Source organism: Amblyomma maculatum, chromosome 11 (assembly GCF_055883805.1).
Source record: "Amblyomma maculatum isolate TAMU_Amacu chromosome 11, ASM5588380v1, whole genome shotgun sequence".
Taxonomy (NCBI): Eukaryota; Metazoa; Arthropoda; class Arachnida; order Ixodida; family Ixodidae; genus Amblyomma; species Amblyomma maculatum.
In genome coordinates, this window is record NC_139354.1 from 83,017,053 (window position 1) to 83,041,159 (window position 24,107).

Genomic DNA, 24,107 nt, shown 5'->3' on the forward strand with positions numbered 1-24,107 from the left:
CGGCGCTTGTTATCTGCCGGTGGTGCTGCAGCTGTAAACCCGTGTAGCAAGGTGAGCGTCAGGTCTTACTGAAATTAAGTCCGCGAATTATGTGACAGATGGGTACCCTCCGTCTTCTTCCTTCCAACTTTATATTTCGCCCATTCTATTTTTTGAAAGGCGTCATATAACGCCGTCGACAAATATTTCTGGCTTCACCACAGGCTAGTCGTGTTTTTGTCACACTTGCGACATTGCTCTAATGAGTAGAAGTTAGCATTCGGTGCATTGCTATGTTGCGGTTGTGCCAGCCTAGCAGACCAAAGGTTTCAGGGTCCTCTCACCTGGCTTTTTTCGCTGCTGAAGGAGATGGAGACATAAACTACGCCCAGTTATATTTAGGTTATTATTGCGTTTACAGGTTCGACTACAAAATGAGTCATGTTGTAATATGCGAGGCCTTTTCAAAGAGCACCGCCCAGTTTAACTTTGATGTAATCCTAACTGGCCGCACGGAACAGCCTTCGATCCTCCGGTCTGTTCCTTCCATATAAATGGATAGCACGATTATGCCCACGGAACGGCATATGTGAATGGGCCCAGTTGATTATTCTTTTCGACGCCTAGTTGGAGGTGACGGATTCAGCGAAACACCTGCCTTAGTGAGATGGGCACAATGAAGAGACAGGATGCACCCAAACGATTACTATAGACGGAAAAAATTTAAGCCTGTATAGCCGCTACACACAATTCCTCCAGGACAGAAAACAGTGCACGCTTTCTACTTTTCTGCTTGTTTGAATAAAAACCTGAGCATCAAATCACGTTATCGCAAGAAAGGTCTGGCCTCTGGCGTGTGCGGTTGAGTCGAATATAAAAGGAACTAATTGTGGGGCAGTCAAGCGCCGTAAAATACACGCAGCGCCCCACTAGTTAGCAGCTGTGGTTTTTAAAGTTGTCCCCTGATGACACACTTTATTTTTATGGAATGCAAGGTGTATGTAAGCGATCTCAGCTGCACAGGTGCAACCTAATCTACATGGAACTGGCTAAGGAGCTGAGAGTTACATAAAGCCTTGTATGTCTTCAAGAAGTAATGTTGTCAGTGAAGAATAAGTAAGCGTTAACGATGATTGTTTGAATTAATTTTGGTTAATGGCGTTTGACGTCCCAAAGTAACACAGACTATCAGAGGCGCCTTTTGGAGGACTGTGGAGATTTTGACCACCTGGGTATCTTTACCCTGGGAATCTTCACCCATAAAGGAATTTAAAACCGCCAAGATACTGGGTCTGTACATCAATAACAAGGGTAACAACTACCTCGTCATCCGGAAACTTCGCCTCGTGAGCGAGCAAGTCACCGGGATGATCGCCAGAATAATGACGTGGAAATCAGGGATGCGCGAAGATATTCAACGACTGGTGGAGGCCTTCATCGTGAGCCGCATCGTCTATGCAGCACCCTGCCTCCGTCTCAAGAAGTTTGACATCATGAACCTCGACGTCAATCAGAACAGCCTACAAGAAGGCCATGGGCCCCCTCTTACGACATCGACGGACCGGATTTCACGACTGGGCGTCCACAACACGGTAGACGAGCTGATAGAGACACACCTCACGGCGCAGGTGGTACGACTCTCCACGACTCTGACTGGCCGACAAGTCTTGAACGACTTCAACATCAATTTCCCCTGACAACTAGACCCTGAAAACGACATCCCAGCCTCATGGAGAGGACAGTTCAAGAGAACTCCATTGCCAAGAAATATGCACCCTGATTTCCACCAGCCAAGACGGCGAGCACGAGTGGAGGTTATATAAAAAGTCACTACGGCGGACGTGAGGGTGTGTTCTATGTCGATGCTGCGGGTCCTGAACGGGGAATGGCTGCCGTTGTGGAAGTGCACCAAAGTCAAATAATGGATGGACTAATATGGCCCAGCCAAGACACACTGGCTGCGGAAGAATTGGCGATTGCCCTAGCTGCAACAGGCACTACCTCAGAATACATTCTTACAGACTCACAGACAGCATATCGCAATTACCTTAGTGGCAGGATTGCACCGCTAGCAGCTAAAATCCTGCAAGATAGTTACATCCGTGGCTACCAAGCCACGGATAAACACTTAGTATGGGTAGCAGGTCACCAGGGCATCCCAGGAAACGAGAGCTCACACGCTTCAGCCCGAGCATTTCTCCTCCGGGCACACAATACGGATCTCGTGGAACTTCCTACCCCGTTGCTAATCTACACGGAAATACTTCAGCACTTAAGATTATCTCGCCGGGTCTACCATTCACCGTCAAAGACACTACACAAAGGGGAGGAGGTACACCTCCGCAAGCTACGGACCAACACTTTTAACAACCCACGACTACACGTGATAGATCCAGAGTCATTTGACTCCCAATGCAAATTCTTAAGGGAAAGGACGGACATGTACCATATGGTGCTGGCACACCAGCGAAATCAAACTGTCACTAATAACAATCAGCCAACGCAGGAGAGGTGGGAGGCAGCTCTGACCAGCTCTGACGCAAGGGGTCAAAAAGAACTAATCGATAGAGCGCGGACAGCAGCCTACGCCAATTGGGTTCCAGACTGAGGACTCCAACCGCCGCTAAAAGCTCCTAAACATTTTCAGAAAATTACCTTTACCTCCACTATGTGTGCCCTCTCCACTCAAAGCGAGAAACAGACAGAGCAGGTAGCGCAGATTCCACAAGAACTGCGCTTACGCTGTGCTCTCTAACTGCTCTGTTTTGCCTGCCTTGCGCATCTTCCGATGCCATATCATTAATGCTGTTGTGGCTGGTCATAGGGTTTTCTTGGCAGAAAATACTGGAGTGGGTTGCAATTACCTTCTCCAGTGGCCTTAGTGGCCTCTAGGGGTAACGTGAACGCCAGGGTCCTAGCAGACTGATTCCGACAAAACCGTCCCATGTGAAACGAGAGACCCAGGCTGGCAGCTCCTGCCCATCTCTCGCTTTTGTCTTAAGTGGGGTGTGACGTCACGCGCTGTGCCATGGCTGCAACCACGCTACTCTGACCGCTTGAGTTGATAGCCCAGCTCTCACTCTAGTGCCACGTGGGGTATGACGTCAAAGCGTCACGTGGCTACCGGCCGCGCTACTCTGAAGGCTCGAAACCTAGAGTACCGCGAGAACCGCAGTCGTGGCTCAGTGGTTTGGGCGCCCGTCTCGGCTGCGGGAGGCGGTCAGTTCAAAACCCGTCGCCGTAGACCCTCCGGTAAAATGGATACAAGCGTCCGCCTGCCTGGCGCCCGGCTCTCTCAGGGGTGCGCGTTTGGAAGTGGCTCTGCTAACCTTGCTGTGCTCGTTAGAGGGCTGAAAACTTCAATCAATAATGGCCTGCAAAGGTCGAGCTGTGTTAAGAAAAAAAAAGGAGACAAAAAAGGCCACATATGGGCTTTTGCCACGCGAGTCGGGTTTACGGTTGTCCGATGTCGGAACGAATCAGTGTCCCATCGACGCGACTATTTGGGTCATGACCCTTTTTCCCAAGCATTTCACCCCAGAAGAGCCAGCATCAGGTCGGGAGAAAAGTTGTAACCATTGAAAACCGGTGGCTGCCCGGCGGCACCAGGGATCGAACCCGGTACCTCCCGAATGCGAGACGGATGATCTACCACAAGGTCTACGCTTCTTTTTTTTTTAACATGAAGCGGTGGCCTTTAAATAAAGGCCATAATTTCGGTATATTATTGTAGCTTTCGCAACAATAATGTAGCCGCAGACGGTAGCTATTAATACCGCCGCACAATGTTCATAAAAGACGGAACTTAATTACCGCCGTAATAACGATTCTGCGATTGGCACCTGCCAGTAGCCGAGGCGAATTCCTACAGGTGAAAAAATTACTCTCCTGGTACCCAGTAGAGGGCTCAATTATGTTGTGGGAGCTGACATACATCTTTATGCTTATTTGTTGAGCCGCCGTTTGAACTTAAAACGGATTACATTCACCTATTTATCTCGTTGTTTTTCTTGTTTTGGTTGCGACAACAAAATTTTGATTTTCCTGAAAATTTGAAGCCAGAGCTTTGAAAGACACCTTGCAGACAGAGTCCTGTGCGCAGTTTCTAGGTGAACGCCACACGTGAAACAATACAAAGTAAGCTTACAAGACAAGGAGTTCCGTATAAGTAATTATGGCGCATGCGCTGTACAAATATATCTCTGCATTTGTAGTGGCAGGAAGGGGCGTATCCTTTCTGAAATGAAAGCCGTTTCAACAAGTTAGAAATGAGGATCAGAAGAGTATTATTCTTTGCTGGTGTCATAGCAGAGTCGATTTCAAACTAACATATACAAAAGAAAATTCAGAGCAGGGACTGCTGATATTTATAGAAATAATCGCATACAGTAACAGCTACAATACACACACTTCTGAAGATTTTTGCATAGAAATAAATACCGCAGAAAATACGTGGGATATAAATTCATGTCTTCAGTCTTCCACACCCTATTTGTTTGCGTCAGGATACTGGGTCAATGACTGCCAGGAATGATTCTTTTTAAAGAGCCGGGCAGTGCTACTCAGGGGCGAAATCGCATCGCATATACAGTCCAAACAGGCAATATAATTATTTTACAGTGACCTGAGTTAGGTTATCTTAACTTGGTTGTATTAAGATATGTAACATTAGTGCCGTTCACGCTTATATAATGGTTTGGTTTGGTTCGTGTGGTTTAACGTCCCAAAACAACTCAGGCTATGAGAGACGCCGTAGTGGAGGACTCCGGAAATTTCGACCACCTGGGGTTCTCTAACGTGCACTGACATCGCACAGCACACGGCCTTTCTGCCGAAACAATCACACATGGAAAGCCCAACCCAGCACTAACCCTGGGAGCCTGAGACGCTTTGTGAAGTTAAACCGTATAAACCAAATCCAACCACCACGTACCTAGGTTAAGAATCCTGAATGAACACATGATAGACCTACGCAATACTAAATAGCGGCTACTGATGTGTCAGCACTCCGTCTTCTGAGCTTCTAGGAAAGGGAGAATAATAAAGAAAGTTATGGCGCCTTACACCGAGCAAACCTATTGTATCTTCATCGACCTGATAACGCTACACACATTTACATTTGCTTCTATTATGCATTCGTCGATCTTAGTTGTCTTTACTTTCAGTTGTGCCCCGCCGGGGTGGCGCAGTGGTTACGGCGCTCAACTACTGTTTCCAAGGATGCGGGATTGAATCCCGGCCTCGGCGGCCACTTTTCGGTGGAGGCGAAAAGCAAGGCGCCCGTGTGCTGTGCGATGTCAGTGCATGTTAAAGAACCCCAGGTGGTCGAAAATTCCGGAGTCTTCCACTACGGCGTTTCTCATAGCCTGAGTTGCTTTTGGACGTTAAACCCCACAAACCAAACCAAACTTTCAGCTGTGTTCTGGTTCTTGGAGCGTTTATGATCTTAGGATTTTCAAAGCCGCTTCCTATAATAAAGAAGCCCTAAAAGTCCTCCCGTGCTTGGCTTGTCATATAGCTCGTATTTGTGCTGCAATGAACACTTAAGGGAAATAATTCACCGGTACGCGTAGTAGAGAGTCTACAGTCACATTCGAAAGTTCGATGGCTCTCTCCTTCGACTCTTCTATTAACTCTTGAAAGTTAAAGTAAATAATTGCTACCAAGTTGTGTAGGATAGGTGCTGATCGCATGTTAGAGTGAACACGTCAGCGTTTCTGGCCACTGCATGAGAGCACTATGCTATATCATCGCAGCCTTGCGATCACCTAATCCATCTTGCGGTTCACAGGCAGCCGACGTATTCAGCCTTCATCGAGGCACACCGCTGTTTCATCGCCTTCTGAGGTGCGCTAAGCTGTGCCAGAGGTTTATAGTGCGCTACCATGTTTTGCTTGAAGCCTGAATAGTTGCCTGGAGCCTGTCCTTGAAACACCAGCCTCGAACTGAAAGCGCAATCAAAAGCTAGATGCTATCGCATATGGGTAACTTAGTTAAATGAGCTGAAGCTTTTTCCGCCTTGAAGCCATCTTTCCATTTATACCTGTGGTTACAATAATACAACGAGTAAAGAGAGCATTTAAGTTCACCGCATAAGATGCTTTAAACAACGTGGGAGCCAGTCGGCCCACCCCAAAAAAAGCCTATTAGCCAACTTGGCATCATGGCAACGTCATGCACCGCCTTTCTCAAAAGTAAATAAACTGCAAAGTTTTCTCCTTAGTTCTGTAGTACAGCTTTTATGAAACATCCTAAATTATTATTCACTTTTGTGGGAAGAAAGTCATTCACCCCAATTTGTGAGGACCACGCTTTCCTTTTGTTACATGTAAAGGGCGCTACACTGCAGCCTGGTTATTTTTGGCTAATATGATACTTAGCCGCAGAGCTTAACGTACATAACATAACATGACTAAACGTGTGGAAATAAGTATATCGACGTAAAGTATCGTTCAAAGTTTATTTACTTGTGAGTTGCAGCAACATTCGTCTTTACGTGATGGTTGGGGGAAGATATTTTTGCGTTTTTTGTAGTTTGGGTTTGCTTTGGCCTGTAAGCAACTGTCATTGTTCACAATCTCTTAATAAAGCACCAGTAAAGAAAGCAAAAAGTAAGCCTGCCTTTGTAAAAAGCGGGAAAGTGTGCTGCTTTGAGCTGCTGTAAATCTCGCCTTATAGGTGCCCGACATGCAACAGAAGCGACGAGAGGCCAGCTACAAGCTGTGATAGCACGTGCACTGTGAGGATGGTAATGGAAACTAATTTTTTTGTGTAATAGGCAGAGTTACTTTGCAATAAAGAGACATTGGATTGCTGCGTACTTACCCCTCGATATACACCGTCGCATTCTGTATGCCTGGGTGCTGAAACAAGGATGAGATACTGTAAAAGTTCATTACTGACCATTGTTCTGCATCGGTGGGCAGTTGAACACTCGTTGCCAGCACACACACAGAAGACACCACAACGTGCAGATGGTGGTGCACGTATAATTCGAATCCTTGTACTTTTGAAGCCAAATGATGTCAAAATCTATCGGGCTTCACTATTTTCCGGACTCTGAATAGGCCGCACTGCTAGTGAGGACACGCAGGAAATGAGGTCACTCATTTCGTGTGGTAAAACACTTGACGATGTGCAGTGTGTACTCATAGGTCCATGATATGAAAAAAGGCAATTACGTGTCCTATATTTGTAGCCATTGTAAGATAATGTGCTCTAGAGCAATTCACTTTGAAAATAATATTTACCTTATTCATATCACAAAAAGGCGGCCACTCTGCCCTTGGCCCAGCTCGCAATGCTTTCAGGACATAAGGGATGTAGTCTTTACTATTAGAATTATTGATCCACTCTTCAGCGTTAATAAGTGGTGCGTTTTCTTCATGAAAAGTTTCAGTAGGATACTAGCGATCTTGCTATGCCAAACGCCTTTGAGGAAAAGCTGTGCGGGGAACGCAATTTTTTAGGTGCAAGACATAAGCAAAGCTGACCGCAAATTATTATGAAGAATGGGTACATTATTTTAAAATTTGTTCCTAGTTTGGCCACCGTAGCAATATTTAAATGTGGTATGAATGCCTTCCTTGAAACTTTATTGCGTTCGTGCTAATGCGGTTCTGTAAATTCATTTATTGGTTTCTGTTAACGGATAGAGCCATGACTATTTTTCACACTAGAAAGCAGACCTGATGCAATACTTACGAGATTTTTGAATGCAGACCCCTCTAATGCACTGTCCTGCAGCATGAAGGCCGTATGGGAGCTGTAAGGTTTGTGGTAAATAAAACTGTCACTCGGAATCAGCATTCTGTAATTTGCATGAGGTAGGGAGACGCAGCGTAAAAAAAAAAGGGGGACACTTAGGGTAGTTCTTAAAAGATACGATCAAAACAGGTCATTTAAAATATTATTATCCATTTCATGTTTCTGAGTGAGTATCCTTGGTCAACCTTTTGTCAAGTATAAAGCATGAGAAAATTCAGTTAAAGTGCGCGCGATGTGTATGACAGCTGTATGTGCGACCCATTTGACCTGTTTTCTAGCGTCTGCTGCATTAAAACACACCGTTGCCCGTCATCGTTCGCGTGCAAGGTGGTAGGCTCCTGCTCGTTCTAACACCGGATTCACCGCATCAAAGGTCAAATGTTTTGAATGAATAAAAAGTATTTTCTGCATCAACACGAAGTTGTTTCCCCGGACCTTTTTATACACCTAAATAGTTTTGCATAATTTCCCCCTGTAGGCAAAAAAAAAAAAAAAAAAAAAAAAAAACTGAAAAAAAAAACGAATTGTGCATGACATTGCACGTGCTCACTATGGCCACATTCAAACCGAGGGTGCGCAAATATTGTCTTTAAATTTTGCATACTGCTATTACCAAAGTCAGAATCTAATCAATGTTATTTTTGTACTAAAACTATTTTAAAAGCTCAGGCGCCAGCTGTTAAATCCTTTTCCCGAGATCTAAAATTGTCTTAAAATGTTGCATCTAATACACAACTGGATTTGCTCATTGTTACATAACGGAGTGTTGGGCAGAAGAAATATTATTCGGTAATGCTCTGTGATCTCTACTGCCTTTTGAAAGTGCAGCAACATCATGCACTGTTTTTGCATGCATGCCAATTTTCTTAAGTGAGGAATTACTCGGCTTTTTTTAAGTACAAATTTGGAAAGAGAAGACAGTGCACTACACGAGGACCGTTTTATTAAAATAGGTTAAATACTGTACACAAAAGGTTTCGAAGAACACTACCTGCTCGTCAAACAAAAAAATTAGATTCCAAGAGAAGGGAGCAGAGAAGTGAGCTGCAGAAGATTAGTCGGGCGGATGAGATTAGGAACTTCTTTAGGGAGTGACATGCTCGCCGCTAGTACAGGACCGGGATAATTGGAGGGATATGGGGGATGTCCCATCTCTGATGTGGTTATAGTGCGGCTGATTATAATAATGATGATGATGTCCCGTTAGGGGTAGGCCGTGAGAGTATTGATGGGTGCCTTCAACAGCCTCGGTTCCTCTTTGTTAATATGTCATCGCACATAAAGAATACTTTCTTAGTTGAGTATGAAATGACTACGTACAAAATGTAACTCCAAAACGAATTATCGAAGGAAGCCTGCCCAGAACTAAATGAAAAAAATTGCAGAAGCAGAGTGGATTCGAACGAATATATGTTTTGTAAAATTAAGTGCAGAAAATCGTAGCTATCACTGCAGCCGATAAGCAAGCGTATTTCATCATTGTTGTTCAGTAATACCCAGATGGCGCAGGCGCACACAGCGGGATCAGCCAAAAAATCGGGGAGCAGGAGGAGTTCTTATTAATTAATGTTTTCGTGTCAAAAAAGGAAACGATTGGAGGGGTATGGGTCTATAAAATCAAAAGGTGAAGGAAAATAAATAAAAAATGAGAGTAATAAACCACCTAGAAGATGAACACTGTCGGCGTAGCCAAGTATTACAAGAAAATGTAGCAAGGAAGAACATTTGATTCGAATAAGAAATTTAGCTTGAAGGTAAAAACAGGCCTCTGACTGTACTCAAGTATAGTGGCGCCAAGTGACAATAAGATCGGGCTACCTAAACTATCAAGCCATTTCAAAATGGCTTTTCAAACAGCCCTCTTCTCGACGTAGTGAAACGGCAGCAAAACAATAAGAAATGATCTAGTGATTCCTGCTCGCCGCAAAACGCACAGACAATAGAAAACTACAGACCAGACTAGTGCCAATAGAAATTTGCTGGTAGGATACGACGGCACAACATTGTTATGGTTACGCCTGCTTGTTATTCATTGCATGTCGTCGCTTTCACTGAATATTATCCGCGAGGCCTATCCAGAACCAGAAACCGAGGTGAGAGATTTAGGCTGGCATACAAATTTGGAGAGTCCTACTCGTTTAAATTGACTTTGCGCAGTAAGATACGGAAATTCATAAATTGAATAGGTGGATGCTTAAGGGCAACTTGCCGATCTCGCAAATTAGTCAGAAAAATCGTTAAAGATATATGAGCAGCAAAACTTTGAAGGTCTTCGTACGATACTAAGCGCTTAGCGAAATTATTTTGTCAACTATTTCCAGCAATCTTAAACGCCTTCCTTTAACCCAGTCTCAGCGAACGTTCCGCGATGGCTAGCGGTAGCATGCCGATCTTGTTATTCAGGTGAATTCCCACCTAACTGTCTGCGTTTTGATTTCAGTGTAAACCGCAACTTTACTTCATATTTTACTTCATATTATTCCACTCTTTATTCACGGGTAAGTAACCTTGCAACATTTTAACCGCGAGTATCCGGTCAGTGTGTTCACTGTAATTTCTGATCTTCATCCTGACCCTCTCCACCTAACCTGAGTTTTATAACCGGGCTACATTTTCACTTCCTATTGTCTGTCTCGATTCCATTTCCCAAGGCAAAACGACATCAAGAAATGCCCTAATGACGGTCCCAGAAGTTTCAAAATATTCTTTTTAATTTGCCATCTTCATGAATACCAACGTAATAACTCGTAAGATTATTAGCGGCAGATAACAATGCTAACGGCGGACGACGAAAGACAGCGCGATTTCTACGGAAGCATCAGGACAGAAGAGGAGCAAGGGAAACAACGTCTTCGAAAACGACAAGCGAGAGCTTTGACTCTCAAAGAGCATTGCGAGCAAGAGCGGCCTGGGAAGCAATAATTGAGAACGTCTACCTCGATGTCAACGGGCAGTGCGAGTGAGGGCTCCTTTCGCAAGGAGCGGGCACAAGCACTGGACAAGCAGCTGCACGAATGTTCGCACAAGAACCTCGCACGCACCCTACTCTCGCCTCATTCTCTGTGACCATTTTAGCGTCGACGCTTGAAAATCCTAGTTGTTGCCAGTGCTGGTGAAGACCTTTATTACATCAAAATAAGTGTACAGGGAGGCATGATATGATCAACCCTTATGGGACTGGTCCTCACAAGCACTAGGTGGAGTCAATAGTACGGGACGCCAGCAACACCTGCCGCTGCCCGGGCGCGCTCCACCAAGGCCTTCGGGGACTCTAGGTCAGAGTAGTGTTCACACGCGAATTACTTAGGGTCACAATTTTTATAGCCGACATCAAGTCATTACCATAAGGATATATTACAATGATTATATCTTTTCGCGACACGTAGATGCAGCCAACGCAAACTCTGTATTGGCTGCATCCAACCAACGGCCGGTTACGACATGCCGTTACTCACTGCCCTGCGAGACAGCACAGGAGCACACGCGTGATTAGAAATACGTTTCCTCAAAAAATCTGTACTTTGTTTAAGGCAACAGAAGATGGGACAGAGCGCATGCATTCCTTCAGTGGAATAATCTAGGCATAGCAATTTTCCTTGCCACTGCCAATTGTTCTTTACAGGTGGCATTAAGGCGCCGGTTTTTCCGCTTAATGGGCACTTGAAGGCTCTCACATTAGATTAGCAGGAATTGCTACCACTCCAAGCGTATTAAACGTAAGCAGTGTGCATAACCTTCACCTCTATAGTAGACGCGATCGTGTCTTTAATGAAACACTGCGTTTTGATTCCACAAATTTTTGACACTGAGAAATTGGCCGAGACGTTTGCACTGTGTTAAACGTCTTTAGTGGGTTTTGCTTTTGGTGACTGATTTTTTATCTAATTTGGCTCTTTACCACGAGTGAAATGCTAGTAGCGGTGAAATGTATTGCATTGTGAATATGTATCAACCCTCGTAAAAAACAATAGCTAAACGACTAATGCCAATTACAAGAAGTTTCTGTGTCCCTAATATAGCGAAATATATTTTTGTCGAAACAATGAAATAAGAAAGGCGCTGAAAGAAAGACTCATTCACCTAGCAGGCACGGAAATAGGCCAAATGGAAGTATAATTCTTAACGTTATATGTTAGGTTTACAAGAATACGCAACCCATTGGAAGCTATTTGTGTACGCAAAAACTTAAAATTTCAATAAGAGTTCTTTTGAAAAATGCGCTTCCTAAACCCTAATGCGAGATACTAACTGGCGTAACCCACCATGCAAGCTGCTCCATCTCCAAGTGATCCATGGGACCAACCCGTGATGCTGTTGTAACAATAGAACACGCAAGGGGATTGTGCTCCTGGCTGTAAAAGGAAGAATAGACGGTTTAGGTTACGTTCTATCTGCTCAGTGTAAAGGATATCTTGAAGAGCTAAAGTTCACGGCAGCCTGCGTTTTTAATGCGGATGCGATTAGCGTTAATAATGTTTCCTGCAGCTTCTATAAGAAGTTTTCAATATTCTCAAGCATTCTGAATATGGAGGTTTTCGCAATACATGTTATTTTTGTCAGCAGTCCTTTGGTAGCGATCGATAATACGAATAAGACAAGTGAAAATATTTGTCGAGATCTCTTTTTTAATATTGTCAAAATAAAAGGGCTAGTTTTGAATATAATCAAGTTTTTGATAGCCCATCGTGTCTCAGTTTGCCTATTGTTAGCGAATATGCGTAGTGCATGCTGGATGCATTTGTTTTTAGAGTAAACACCTATGTTTTAATGGTGTCCAGCACCCAGCCAGAGAAACAGCAGAAAAATGATAATAGAAGCTCAGCAGTGATGGACGGTCCAGAACAATTTTTGTTAAGAAGATTTGAAGACTGCCCTTTACTTTTGAACTTCCAAAACAGTCAAAGCTCCAGTTTTGAGATCCAAAACCTCAACGTTTTTCCTCATCAAGTCTGCTTGTGTTTCCTTCCCTGAAGCTCAAAATCTCTGATGAATTACTCTTCTGCTTAATCAGAAACCGTGAAACATGGGTTTTATTTCCTTGTCTGAGGCCGGCGCTCGTAAAGTCATGGCTGCATAATGTTCAAAATACTTTTCATGAACAGATCGCTAGGCTGAAATTGTCGCGATTTCCCGAAACCGCTCTCATGTCATTGTCAGAGGCTTGCGAATTTCATTAGGTCCCAAATGGCCGGCGACAGCCATCAGTGTGAAAATCGAAATGTTGCCATAATTCCGTTCAAGCATCTCACTGGCGGTAAATTAGGTGGACGTTGCAGTGCGTATATTGTTTTCTCCGTCCCCACCAAGCGCCCCGGCGTGTGTTCGGCCGCTCAAAAAACGGGCGGATGCTACACCCCATTTGGTCAGCAAATTATGTGGCGTCAAGAATGTAACAGACATGTCCAATACTGCAAAAATGCTGTGTACGAAATCCTGGCCTGCAGTTCACAGCCGGCCTCGTGGCCTCTGTGGACACGTAATCAATTTCCCTCGATCAGTGGCGCTGCGCCGTACCAGTACTTGACTCACTACCTCACCTGTCTTTTCTACAGGTCCCCGACCCCAGTTCTCTACCAGGCGTCGTTAAGTACCAGCCTTTTAAAAACGGAAGTGCACGGGTAGTTAATGCCATTCTGCAAAGACCTTCCCTCTACCTTCGACGCCATGGCAGAAGTGTGCGTGGACGCTGTCGGCGGAAAATCTGCTGCAAGTCCGCCCTCAACTTCAAGTTCTTGAAGACATATCCTTATCCACTTGCAGGAGGGCGCGTCAGTTTAAGGTAGGGGGATGTGTAGAACGGTCTCTCATTATCTCCTTTAGGGTCAGCTTTCTACCGCGGTAGAAGATGGCGACAGCGTTGGTAGTCAAAAATTAACTATCGAAAAATGGTCAGCGGTTTGGAAAGTCAGCTGTGATTAAGCGGGGAAAACGCAGTAATCTAATATAACCTAACCTCTGCTGGAAACATTCTTCGAATCTTAAAACCTATTATGCTGGTGCCACAAAACCTAAAACTTGAAAAAAAAAACAATGAAACTGACCAGTACAAAAAGTCATTGGCGATGCCGCTTATGCCCAGATAACAGTCACCTTGTTCGCAGTCATTGTAAACAAGGCCACAGTTCTGGGAGCCGAAAGTCAGATTGAAATTTAGTTTTGCTGGTCGGCATTGCTGTTTTTTTTTCTCAATTGCATCCCCCCGCCGCCTTTAGGAGATCCTGTCTTACTCTGGACTTCAAAGCCTAAGTTGCTTCCATAAAAATTACTTCTCGGATAAAAGCTGATGTATATAGGTTGAATCTCAGGCTCTAACCAAATATCTGTAACAGGTTCCTTAAATCTCTTTCAAATCGAGACGCCAGATTAATGTATTCTTGTTATTCGTGCTAACTGAACATATTGCCATAAAGTGGCGTCAGGCATAAAAACCCTGGCTTGTCCAAGTCGAACTGCAAGCAATTACATTGCAGTTTTCTGAGAGCTCACTTCTGGCGCCTTATATAAATCTTGCAGTACTCATTTCGGGCGTATCGGTCATCCCCTTGAGGTTGCTCTGCAATGTGCTCTCAGTGCTACAGTTGCGATATTGTTCCTTCCACTGTGAGCCTCGTAATGAAACGAGAATCAACGCGACATGGTCATTATTGCTTGCTATCAGCATAATTAATTTATATATCTCCCGTTTTTAATAGAGAACACATGCGTGGTTAACGCATTTTCATTTGTGTAAATATTTTTTGACCTGTTTTGCGCAACCCTTATGTGATAACCTTTTTCTAAGGCATCTTCAAAGTTAATAAAGGGAAATTAAGTGAGCTCACTTCAGCCCAAGGTAACATTTTTGTGTATAGGCGAGATGCAGATTCAAGACCATTTGTGTATAGATTGAAACACGCTTTCAACTCTGCTACGCAATGCGCAATTACACAGCTAGGAAAGAAGCTGGGGTATACATTTGTATAATATGGGCAGTTAACCTTGAAAAATAACTGATCAGACATTATTGTTTCGCATTTACAGCACCTAAGTATACTTCAGTCGTTCAATCTTGTTTGAAATTTTTACTCCTAATTGTACCCTACGCGCGGCTTCCTCTGGGCTGTCAGGATGCAGTTATGGCCATGCATGCCAGCTGAACTCCATCGTTCTGTAGACGTGTAAAGTAACCGGTTTGATTGACATCGTTTCAGTTACTTTATTTTTAATTTGCCTTACAGATCTCTCAATTATACACACCTAATTTAATGCCAGAAATTCTTTATGTGCAATCACGTTCCTGGCTAGGTTTCTTTTGCAGACCGCCAGATTGTTGAAAAGTGCAGAAATTTACTGTTGCTAATACTGAGACATCTATAAAGCATTTAGAAATGATGCTCATATTTCCAGTCTTATGACACATGTAGGCAGTAAGCAGGGACACTAATTAAATTAATAAATATTTTATTGTCCATTGAACACAATGGAGACGAGGGAAAAAGCCGCTTATCGCAGTTTGACTGGACCTCCTCCCCTACAAACAGCAGCGTGTCATGCAGGACAAAATAGCGAGCCACAACCAAATAAACAACTCAAAATGTGTGGGCATAACATATCAAATACATTTTCTAATGATGGCAAAAATAACGAAGGAAGTACGATGCACAGGCACACAGAAAGAAAAATGATGAAAATTCTACTCATCCATACATAATATGACAGCTATCAAAGTGATGGTACAGAAAACAAGTTACTGACACTAGAAAACAGGATTGAAAAGAAACGTTCAGCAAGCACTATATGTTTTCGGAAAAATACAAACATAGCTTAACAAACAGTGGTCACATTGCAGTCAGTCATGCTTAAAATTGAATTGAAATAGTTAACAGCTGTCGCATGTATCGCTGTGATCATTTTAGGTTAGAATGCAGTATCGTTCACAAAGGTATCCTTAAGGCCTTCTAGGTTCAGCTCGAAGATGTCAAGCTTGTTATATAGGTACATGTTTAATAAGTGGGGGTTATTTTAACGCACAGTTTGTATAGTGAGATTTGTGCGATAAAGATGGACTTTCCAGTGTTTCAGATTTCGCGTGACATGAATTGAGGTTTCATTATTGGAAAGTTCTGTTATAAGTTCGCTAGAATTTTACTGTTGGCTTTGCATTCTTTTACCAGCGTTGTACTTAAATTAAAGTGGTAAATATCTTCTATTCGTATTATTGCCAGGTTTAGAAAAACGTTAACAGTGTTGGAATCATACTGCGAGTATGTTATGACTCTAATAGTTTTCCGTTGTTGCTTGGCAAGATTTTGCATATTGTTATCTGTAGTCGTTCCCCAAACCATAACGCAGTAGCTCAGGTGGGATACTAAAAGGGAACTTTACAACAGTAATTGTTGTTTTAGGAGAAAATCTCTGTTTGTTAAGAATACCTATCACTGACGCAAGTTTAGATAGATACATAATCCACGTAATTGTCTCCTGGCATATTTCCGGAAAATACAGCTACCCAAAGTTTTAAATTTGGTCACAATTTTTATATTGTTCAGGGTAAGTGCGAGATATGGTGTAACGCGGTTTCTTATTATATTATTTTATATGAACTAACAGAAGTGACGGGAAGCCACCAAGAAATAAAATGGCTAAATATACTGGGAAATAAGCCAGGAAGATTATTCTAGCGACTCCTGCATTGACTGAAGGTCACATTCGTCAAGACGCAAGAACCGAAACACAAAGTCTGAGACGTGTGCTGCTTTAAGAACGTAATATTCATAACCCAAACAAGGTTTTTGTAGAGTTCATGGAACATTGCATAGAAAGAACTTCCTCTAACTATATATTTTTGCAATCAAGGTGACCTACTGGGCTGTGCGCTTCGGAGTTGCTTCTATCTGATCTTTACCTGACGAATGAGAAATTGTGCAAATATATGCGCTAGGTCCGGGGGCCAAGGCAAGGAAAAAACAATGTTTCGTTTCAATTTGAAAACTAGGTGTTTACGGAGCTCATGCCAATGCTTTCCAATTAAGATGCAATATAGTTTTTACTTTACATGTGCAATAACTGCATAGAAGACGGGTAGGATTAGACGATAATTTTGATATGTAAAGTGGCGCATGGATTACAGCTTCTTATGCAAGAACGATGGATTCATTCTCTCATTGAAGAATGAATACTATGCATAAGCAGTCACCACAAAAGTAAGGTTAAAGTGTTATCAGTGGGGAGTGATGTTTTCAGTCGATGCAGTCTAGTAAAGGAAATGTATACCAATTTTAACAAGGTATCAGAGAGCAATGGAAAAACGCTTTGTTTCCTGCGAAAACACACTATTTCTTCAGCAGCGCGAATGACTCGTGAAGAATGGAGGATTTTGTAAAGACAAGGCTTCATGAATGAACGTATAAATGATGCACGTACGAATTGCGCGAAACTTACGGCAATGTAGTGGCCTATGCACGGGTGCCACGCAGAGTTGGTCTGAATCGCTGCACAGCAAGTGACTGGTGAAATGGAAAAAAAAAATACTCTTCGTTAACTGAGCAAGTCATATTTTCCAGGTGTGACACATTGCGCTTTTGACACGCAGGGCATGATTTCTAAACAATGAAGCTCGCAAAACTAAATCTATACATACTGACTGTCACTTATATTATATTAGCAGAAATATTAGCACAAAATGTTTATCCGCAGCACCCCTTCGTTTCTGGTAAGTTCACAAATTAAAGGAAACAACGCCCAAGTGCATTCGTACTTTCGTGAAGGGTATTCTGGCTCACTTTTTGCGGACGCATCGCGGCCGCTTAGAGATGTGGGGAAAGTGGTGTAATACGTTCCATAGTTCCATAGCACATCAGTAGTGGCGCCCGATACTTTTTCATTACGTCTAATTTTGCGCAACCTTCACTTCCTAGGCCACTAGTAAACCTTCTCTGGCCACATCTGGGAAGCAGGGGGGGGGGGGGGGGGGGAGGTGTTATGAACATGCAGGCAACGGCCGGCAAGTGAGCCTCTCTCCCCGACGAGTATGCCCTGGCCACCAATAACCCAAAAATAGAATTTTTATCTCGGATTGCAGCTTTTGTTCATCGTGACCCCTTAAATTCCACACTAAGATATAGACCTTGTCTTAAACAAGCCATTCGAACCTATCTGTTTGGCCTAGAAGTTACACATTTGAGATATATACACTGAGATTTTTACAGATCTCAGCGTATATCCACCTTACCCCCAAAAGGGTTTATCTGCTGCCCACTAGGAAATCTCGGGAAGCTTGCGGGTACTACAAAGCCACGGTGTCTGAAAATAACGCCAGTTGTTTTGTGGTGTTGTGTTTTATGACGCGGAAATTACTCAGGCTATCGTGCGCCAAGAACGAGGTGTAGAAAATAAAACCCCAGTAAAACCTTCCATTTTTGTGAAGCGACCTAATTGAAACTCATTGAAATTAACATTGTTTCATCTGTATGTGCGCTGATGTTATATCAATTTTAAATGCAACCTCATTAAAATTTTCATGCAGAAAGGTAGGGAGTTGGGCTAATTGGAAGATGTCATGAGAAAAATGTCTGGAACCGAAACTTGCGGGCAGAAAGAGAGCACACGAAGCAAGGCGTTCTCTTAGCTGGTTTAATTAAAAAAAGCGCTTTAGATTTAATACGAAGCAACAGTGACACACAAAACGTGTTAGCAAACAACTCCGATTTCAAATAAAAGCAACAACAAAAAATATCACCAGAGGTAACCTATATTTCTTTTAGAGCGTAGATCTTAAGAGATCTTTACTGGCTTGAGCGCAGTCGCCACAGACGTCGGCGTTGGGGCCACCGTAACTGGTGGGCACCAATAACAAGGCTCTAGGGGCAACCATCATAGATGGCACTGATAATCCTAGAGCGTAAGGTTATCCTCGGTATGCTGCTGCCCACCATTCAGCGTTTAATAGTAATTTACCGCAGAGTGCTACACGGCTGCCATTGTTTGCTCTGAAAACAATAGTCCCTTGTACCTTGAGCAACCGGCTTGCCAAGCATTGCTGAATGAGTAGGTTGTTTCCAAGCACATACCAGAACGTTGTTGTGGTTGCTTAGAAGCGCATGTGAAACAAGAATAAAAAAATTAATAATAGCATTCTTCTTTCCTCTATGCTACTTTCCACACTGCTAAGATTTAGGAAAATGTAGGGCGCTTTGTCTACGTTGTAAATGCACTTCAAGAGCGAGAGTGCTCGACTATGAGTTGGCCTTTTACTTCAAGAGAAGTGGAATGTAATCTTGGCTTGTTTTCATTACTTAAGTTTCACTCCTCAGTTGTTGTTCAGCAATGCTGCCGCACATAATAAACTTGCGGTGCTTGGAATAGACCGCGCAGACGCTTTCCACCCTCCACCCCCTACCACGCTCTTCCCAGCTTTTGTTTTAAGCCTATGCTATCATATTTGCTCTAGGGGCTTATTTTATTGACTGTCTTTCAGTGAGTGTGTCCAGTTTTTCTAGAATCTACCATGGGTGTTCATTACCGCAGCTTCTTTGCGTATTTTATTTGCAGCTACAGTAGATAAAACTTTCACAGAGCTGTGCCATCCTTGGGGTTCGTATCCTAGGTCATATGATGCGTCTATGGACATATTCATACGGTCTAGCGACATTTTGCGCGGTAAAACTTGGATAAAGAGGATGTTCACATGGCGGGTCATTTGGGTTTATTTCCAGAAGCAAAGATGAATAGTTTAAATTGCACTGGTTTATGTTTGAAATTATCGGGGTCTACGCGTTGTGAATATCAGTGCTGCATGGACAAGTGTGCCACTAAGTAAAGGAACAGTCAAACGTTCCCAGGCGAAAAGGTTGTCATTTAGGATGTATACCCAAGTAACTGGGGTGCTGTACAGTAAGGCTTCGAGAGGAAGATTTATTTGCAGAATATGGTGCTTCTCCTAGCTTCTGTACAGATTTTAAGCTTCAGGGTGTCGAAACGGCAGCACCATATGTCTCAAATGCCACCTCCCCTCTCCCCCGCGTACATTGGCGTAGAAGTTTATGTGTATAAGAAGAGCACAAGGTATTCGAAATGCAATAAACTCAATGATGCGGTGCTCAGGCATTCTACGCACATGACCTGTCTTAATTGCAGAACTATTTGACTCATTGCACTTGACTCATTGCGGTAAGCCGACATAATCGTCACTTGAACTTTTCTTTCTGCGTTTGCCTGCAGAATTTGATTTCAGGCTGTGAGATGCGATAATGTTTTCCGATGTGGCAGCGTGAGGGGGCCTTTTTTACTGCATTTTTATTTGCGGGGTAATATTTCCGGCTTTATTGTTTTCCTCGGTACATTATTCCCAAAACTTCTTGTGGTCTCGAGGATGAATTCAGTTGTTACCCTACACAATTTTATTTTTATCCTGACTTTTGAGACCTTGCTAATTTACAAGGCTGTATGCAAGAGGTGCGCTTTGCCGTAAATGTTTTGGCAGTTCATTTCTGAAGCGAAGTTTCATTTATGTCAGAAAGAAAACAACTTTAATTACCTCATTGCAATGCTTTTTTTTTGTATGAATCTACTAATCTGTGCAGTATGGGCTGCCGGCACATATTACATTAGTATGTGATCTAAAAAAAATGAATCACGCCATGATTTTTGATGTTGCAAACTGTGAGTTTGTTGAAAAAAAAGAAAAGTTCGGATCACGAGGATTAATTCTTTATCGCTTAATTGCTGTCTATGTGACGTAAGCCCGTTATACCTGGTGGTATGGGCAGATGCGTATTATTATTTATTACTTTTGGGCCGCCTCATCATAATATATTTCCATATGACGTACTGTAAACAACTCTCATTGTGTCATTGGTTACAAAGATGGAGTACTCAAGAAGAAAATGATTTGTCTTCTTACAGACAGGGCTACTTACTGATTACTATAATTCCGACAAGCACCTACACATGTTTTTTTGATTCGGTTACACGATAATTACTGTCCATATGACGTACTGTAAACAACTCTCATTGATTCATTGGTTGCAAAGATGGAGTACTCAAAAAGAAAATGATTTGCCTTCTCAAAGACTAAGCTGTTTACTGATTTTTATATGCCGCCAAGCACATAAGCACGTTATGTATGATTGGATTACACAGCTAATGAAAGACTCGGGTGGCGGACCGACATTGTATGTTTGTATTTAACATTTCACTCCAAAGATTCTTCATCTTCACTGTGAATCAACCAGTCTTTATACCAATGTGGCTTATTAGCACCATACTCAGCCTTGCCAATCCCGTAGCAATTGTTTCCGTGAAGGGTTACGTGCTGCGAACGTGGGCTTTTGAAATATCCTTCTCAGCGAACATCCTCTCACTGTTTTTAACACCATTTTTAAAGAAATTTAAGAGCCAACTATGTAATAACTTCTTTTGTTTTAAGCAATATCGCGATGTGTACCGCTATGAATGTGTTATGACGCTTCTATCCCGAAATGAATTCTCCATTCATGCCAATGGCCCGTATAAGCTTAACGGAATTGTTAACCGAACCATGTTGAATGGTGATAGAAAGAAGCACGCATCCCACTGTTCGGCAGTGGCTGATATTCATGTGCATTTGCCGATGTCGCATTGGTACCTGATATGATCAGGTAGCTATGGGGCTTTAGTATCTGCGTATATAAAAAATTGCATAAACAGTGTTTTGAAAAATAAGGGCAATAATTTTTGGACACGCTGTGTGGGTCATCTGGAAGCTTAACGTGAGTAAAAAGATGCGAATGCCATTCAGGCTGTAATATTGATGATTGCACCAACGTATCAAACGAAATTGTCATTCGTTTTCTTCCAGATAATTGCATATGCTTTGACACTGGATGAGTGAACTTACGCCACGAGATGCACAAGCCGGGCTTCAAGCTCTAGAGCTGTTGCCAATGTGCATTACTATATACTCGTGCATTCCATTAGTTGCCAGCTGATTTCTGCAAGTCGCCTCTCTTCCTCTGTCGCGTGGTGGCTTGGAGTTCAGTTTTCTTTAGTTCGGTGCCCTTGTTCTTGCCGCGTGTACTTGCGCTTTTACTTCCTTGTGCATGCATCTATTCAGCATTGGAATTGTACCGGCGTTACGCGTACGCGATGCGTTTCTCTTAGTTAAGTGAAATGTCAACAACAGAAGGTTGAACTAAATTCAAACATCCCCTCCTATCACTAATAGAAGACCAGAAAAGTGTCGCTGATGTTTCTGCGCGTCTTGAAAATGTGCACTTAGGCTAACCGTACCATTCTAATAAGCGAGCGGCTTTATTGCTTGCGATTGACGCTTTGATAATGTCGTCACGGCTACTTGTGAAACCGTTTTGTACTCTTTGAAGTAATTTCAGTGACTGAAGTTAATGAAAGGTGAAGTCTTCTTTAAAAGGAAAAAGCCCACGATGTTGGCGTGCAGGCTGAGCATAGCGATTTTGCAGTTGTTGTCGTAAAACTCTTATTGCGAGACTTGTCAGGAGGAGAGTAACTGTGCAAATGTCGGCAATGCATAACAAGGAGCATATTAAGGACCCGAAACAAACTTTTCCAGTGCAAATATTTTGGGTTCGAATTCAAGCCCTCTGTATGCCAGACGAGTAAGCAACGCATTGGCCCCGAAGGGTCATTGTTGCCATGTTAGAGATACCCTGTTCTAGCTGCATTTAGTGAGCCCATTGCGTAGAGAATAACTTACTAACATATACAGGGATGTTCGCTGATGTTCAAGCGCTAATAATAACTGTGAAAGTAAAATGATTAAAGCATTAATAATATAACGTATTCACAAAATGAAAAGGCGGTGTGTAAAGAGCTCGCGTCTGGTCTTAAGGCGAAGCTTAAGCGTCCCACCAGTAGTAATAAAATGCCATCACAACGGGAGGACGTCTGGGCGCGCGTTTTTCAGTTGCAGGACACAAGCACTTAGATATGTTTGCGCGGCAGCGAGCAGAAAAAGGACTGCAATGGACACTTAAGCTTCGCGCCTAGAGGTATGAGTCGAGAACAATCAATCATCCGGTCAGAGACCTACATTGCGACCATCGTCTGCGTGCAGGGTCGTCCACTTCTAGCGATAACACAGTCACTGCATTCAAAGACCCATTGCATTCAACCCAGTCACGTGAGAAAGCCATGTTGACAGGCTATGCAAGGTGCCACCTTCGGGTCCCTCTAGAAATTAACTGCTTTGCTTCGACGCGCGTTTGCGTTGTATGCAATGTTACTTTGCTGACAGTGACCCTGCTATAGGTAGACGGAGATGTCCCTGTACATGCTTATTTGTACCCGCTTAATCTATATTCCCCTAATTTGCGTCTCTCTCCTATCACGCATAGTAATCACATATAGTTATAAGCAGACACATTACGTGCAAAACCACCTGACATAAGCATAAAGCCTGGATTTAAACACGGTTTACGAATGTGCCTGTCTCGACTAGGAATTTCATGTCTGACTGTGAGTACTATGCTCCCAGATTTCTCATTTTTTATGTCAACCTGCAAAATCAATTAAGCAATCGGAGTGTCAGCACGTGCCACAGGTGCCGCCATAAAGTTTTCATGGTGTCATTTAACCCTCCGACTAACCAATGTTGGGCCGTAGCACCAGTGAGCAAACATCTGCTAGAGTCAAAGTCGTGGGTTTTCGCTCGCTACGCCGGCAACGGAAGCACCAGCATTCCTGAAAATGGAGGCATTTAACACTATGGGGTTAACAAATCAAGAGTGCCAAAAAACTTTCCGCGAAGAGGAAGAGGGTTTTTAAGCTGGTGTGCCTGTGCATATATAGATTGCATCACACATCTGATTTAAAGTTGCAAGTTTTTACTTGCCCTGGTAATGAAAGAACACGCGGCCTAGGATTTAACTCAGATTCGCGATCAAATTTGCTGAATGTGGTTAAAGGAATGTCTTGAAAATAATACCCAGCATTTAATATAAACATTTAGAGTATGGAGATGTGTTACGTAAACAAAACAAAAAGTTAGGGAAATGTTTTTAGGCGCGAAATGTGTAATTTAAATAAACTATAGGTACTTTCGTAATAAGACGTAGTTTAATATTTCTCTTTTTACTTTGGAGACAGTTTAGGTACAAATTCCCGAATACATTGCTTGATTTATGGAATACGAAGATGGGGAGAAATACTCAACTGAGATTTTTCATATAAAGTAGGCACGCAAGGAAAGGTCGCCCACAACCAAGCCCCATTAAAAATCAGTCGTGCAAAAGTGAAATATATGTGATAGGTGGCAGTTGAGTAGCCATTAAATTTCATTGCTTACTGGAGCGGTTTTGCGAGGAACAAACCAAGGAAATGGTTATGTGAGTGCTATTATCTAAACGATGATAGCATTTGTGCGTATC

The 24,107-nt window shown here is 43.0% G+C and overlaps 1 protein-coding gene across 1 annotated transcript; it reads right to left on the reverse strand.

Annotated features, from left to right (window-relative positions):
- Positions 1–4,084: 4,084 nt before the first annotated feature.
- On the reverse strand, positions 4,085–22,874 carry LOC146174278 (uncharacterized). The gene is made up of 6 exons (XM_084585367.1): positions 22,772–22,874; positions 17,167–17,231; positions 12,009–12,098; positions 7,684–7,744; positions 6,805–6,842; positions 4,085–4,216 (listed from the first exon to the last, which is right to left on the reverse strand). Exons 1-6 carry the CDS (start codon positions 22,872–22,874, stop codon positions 4,085–4,087), a joined length of 489 nt encoding a protein of 162 aa, XP_084441493.1.
- Between the last annotated feature and the right edge of the window lie 1,233 nt (positions 22,875–24,107).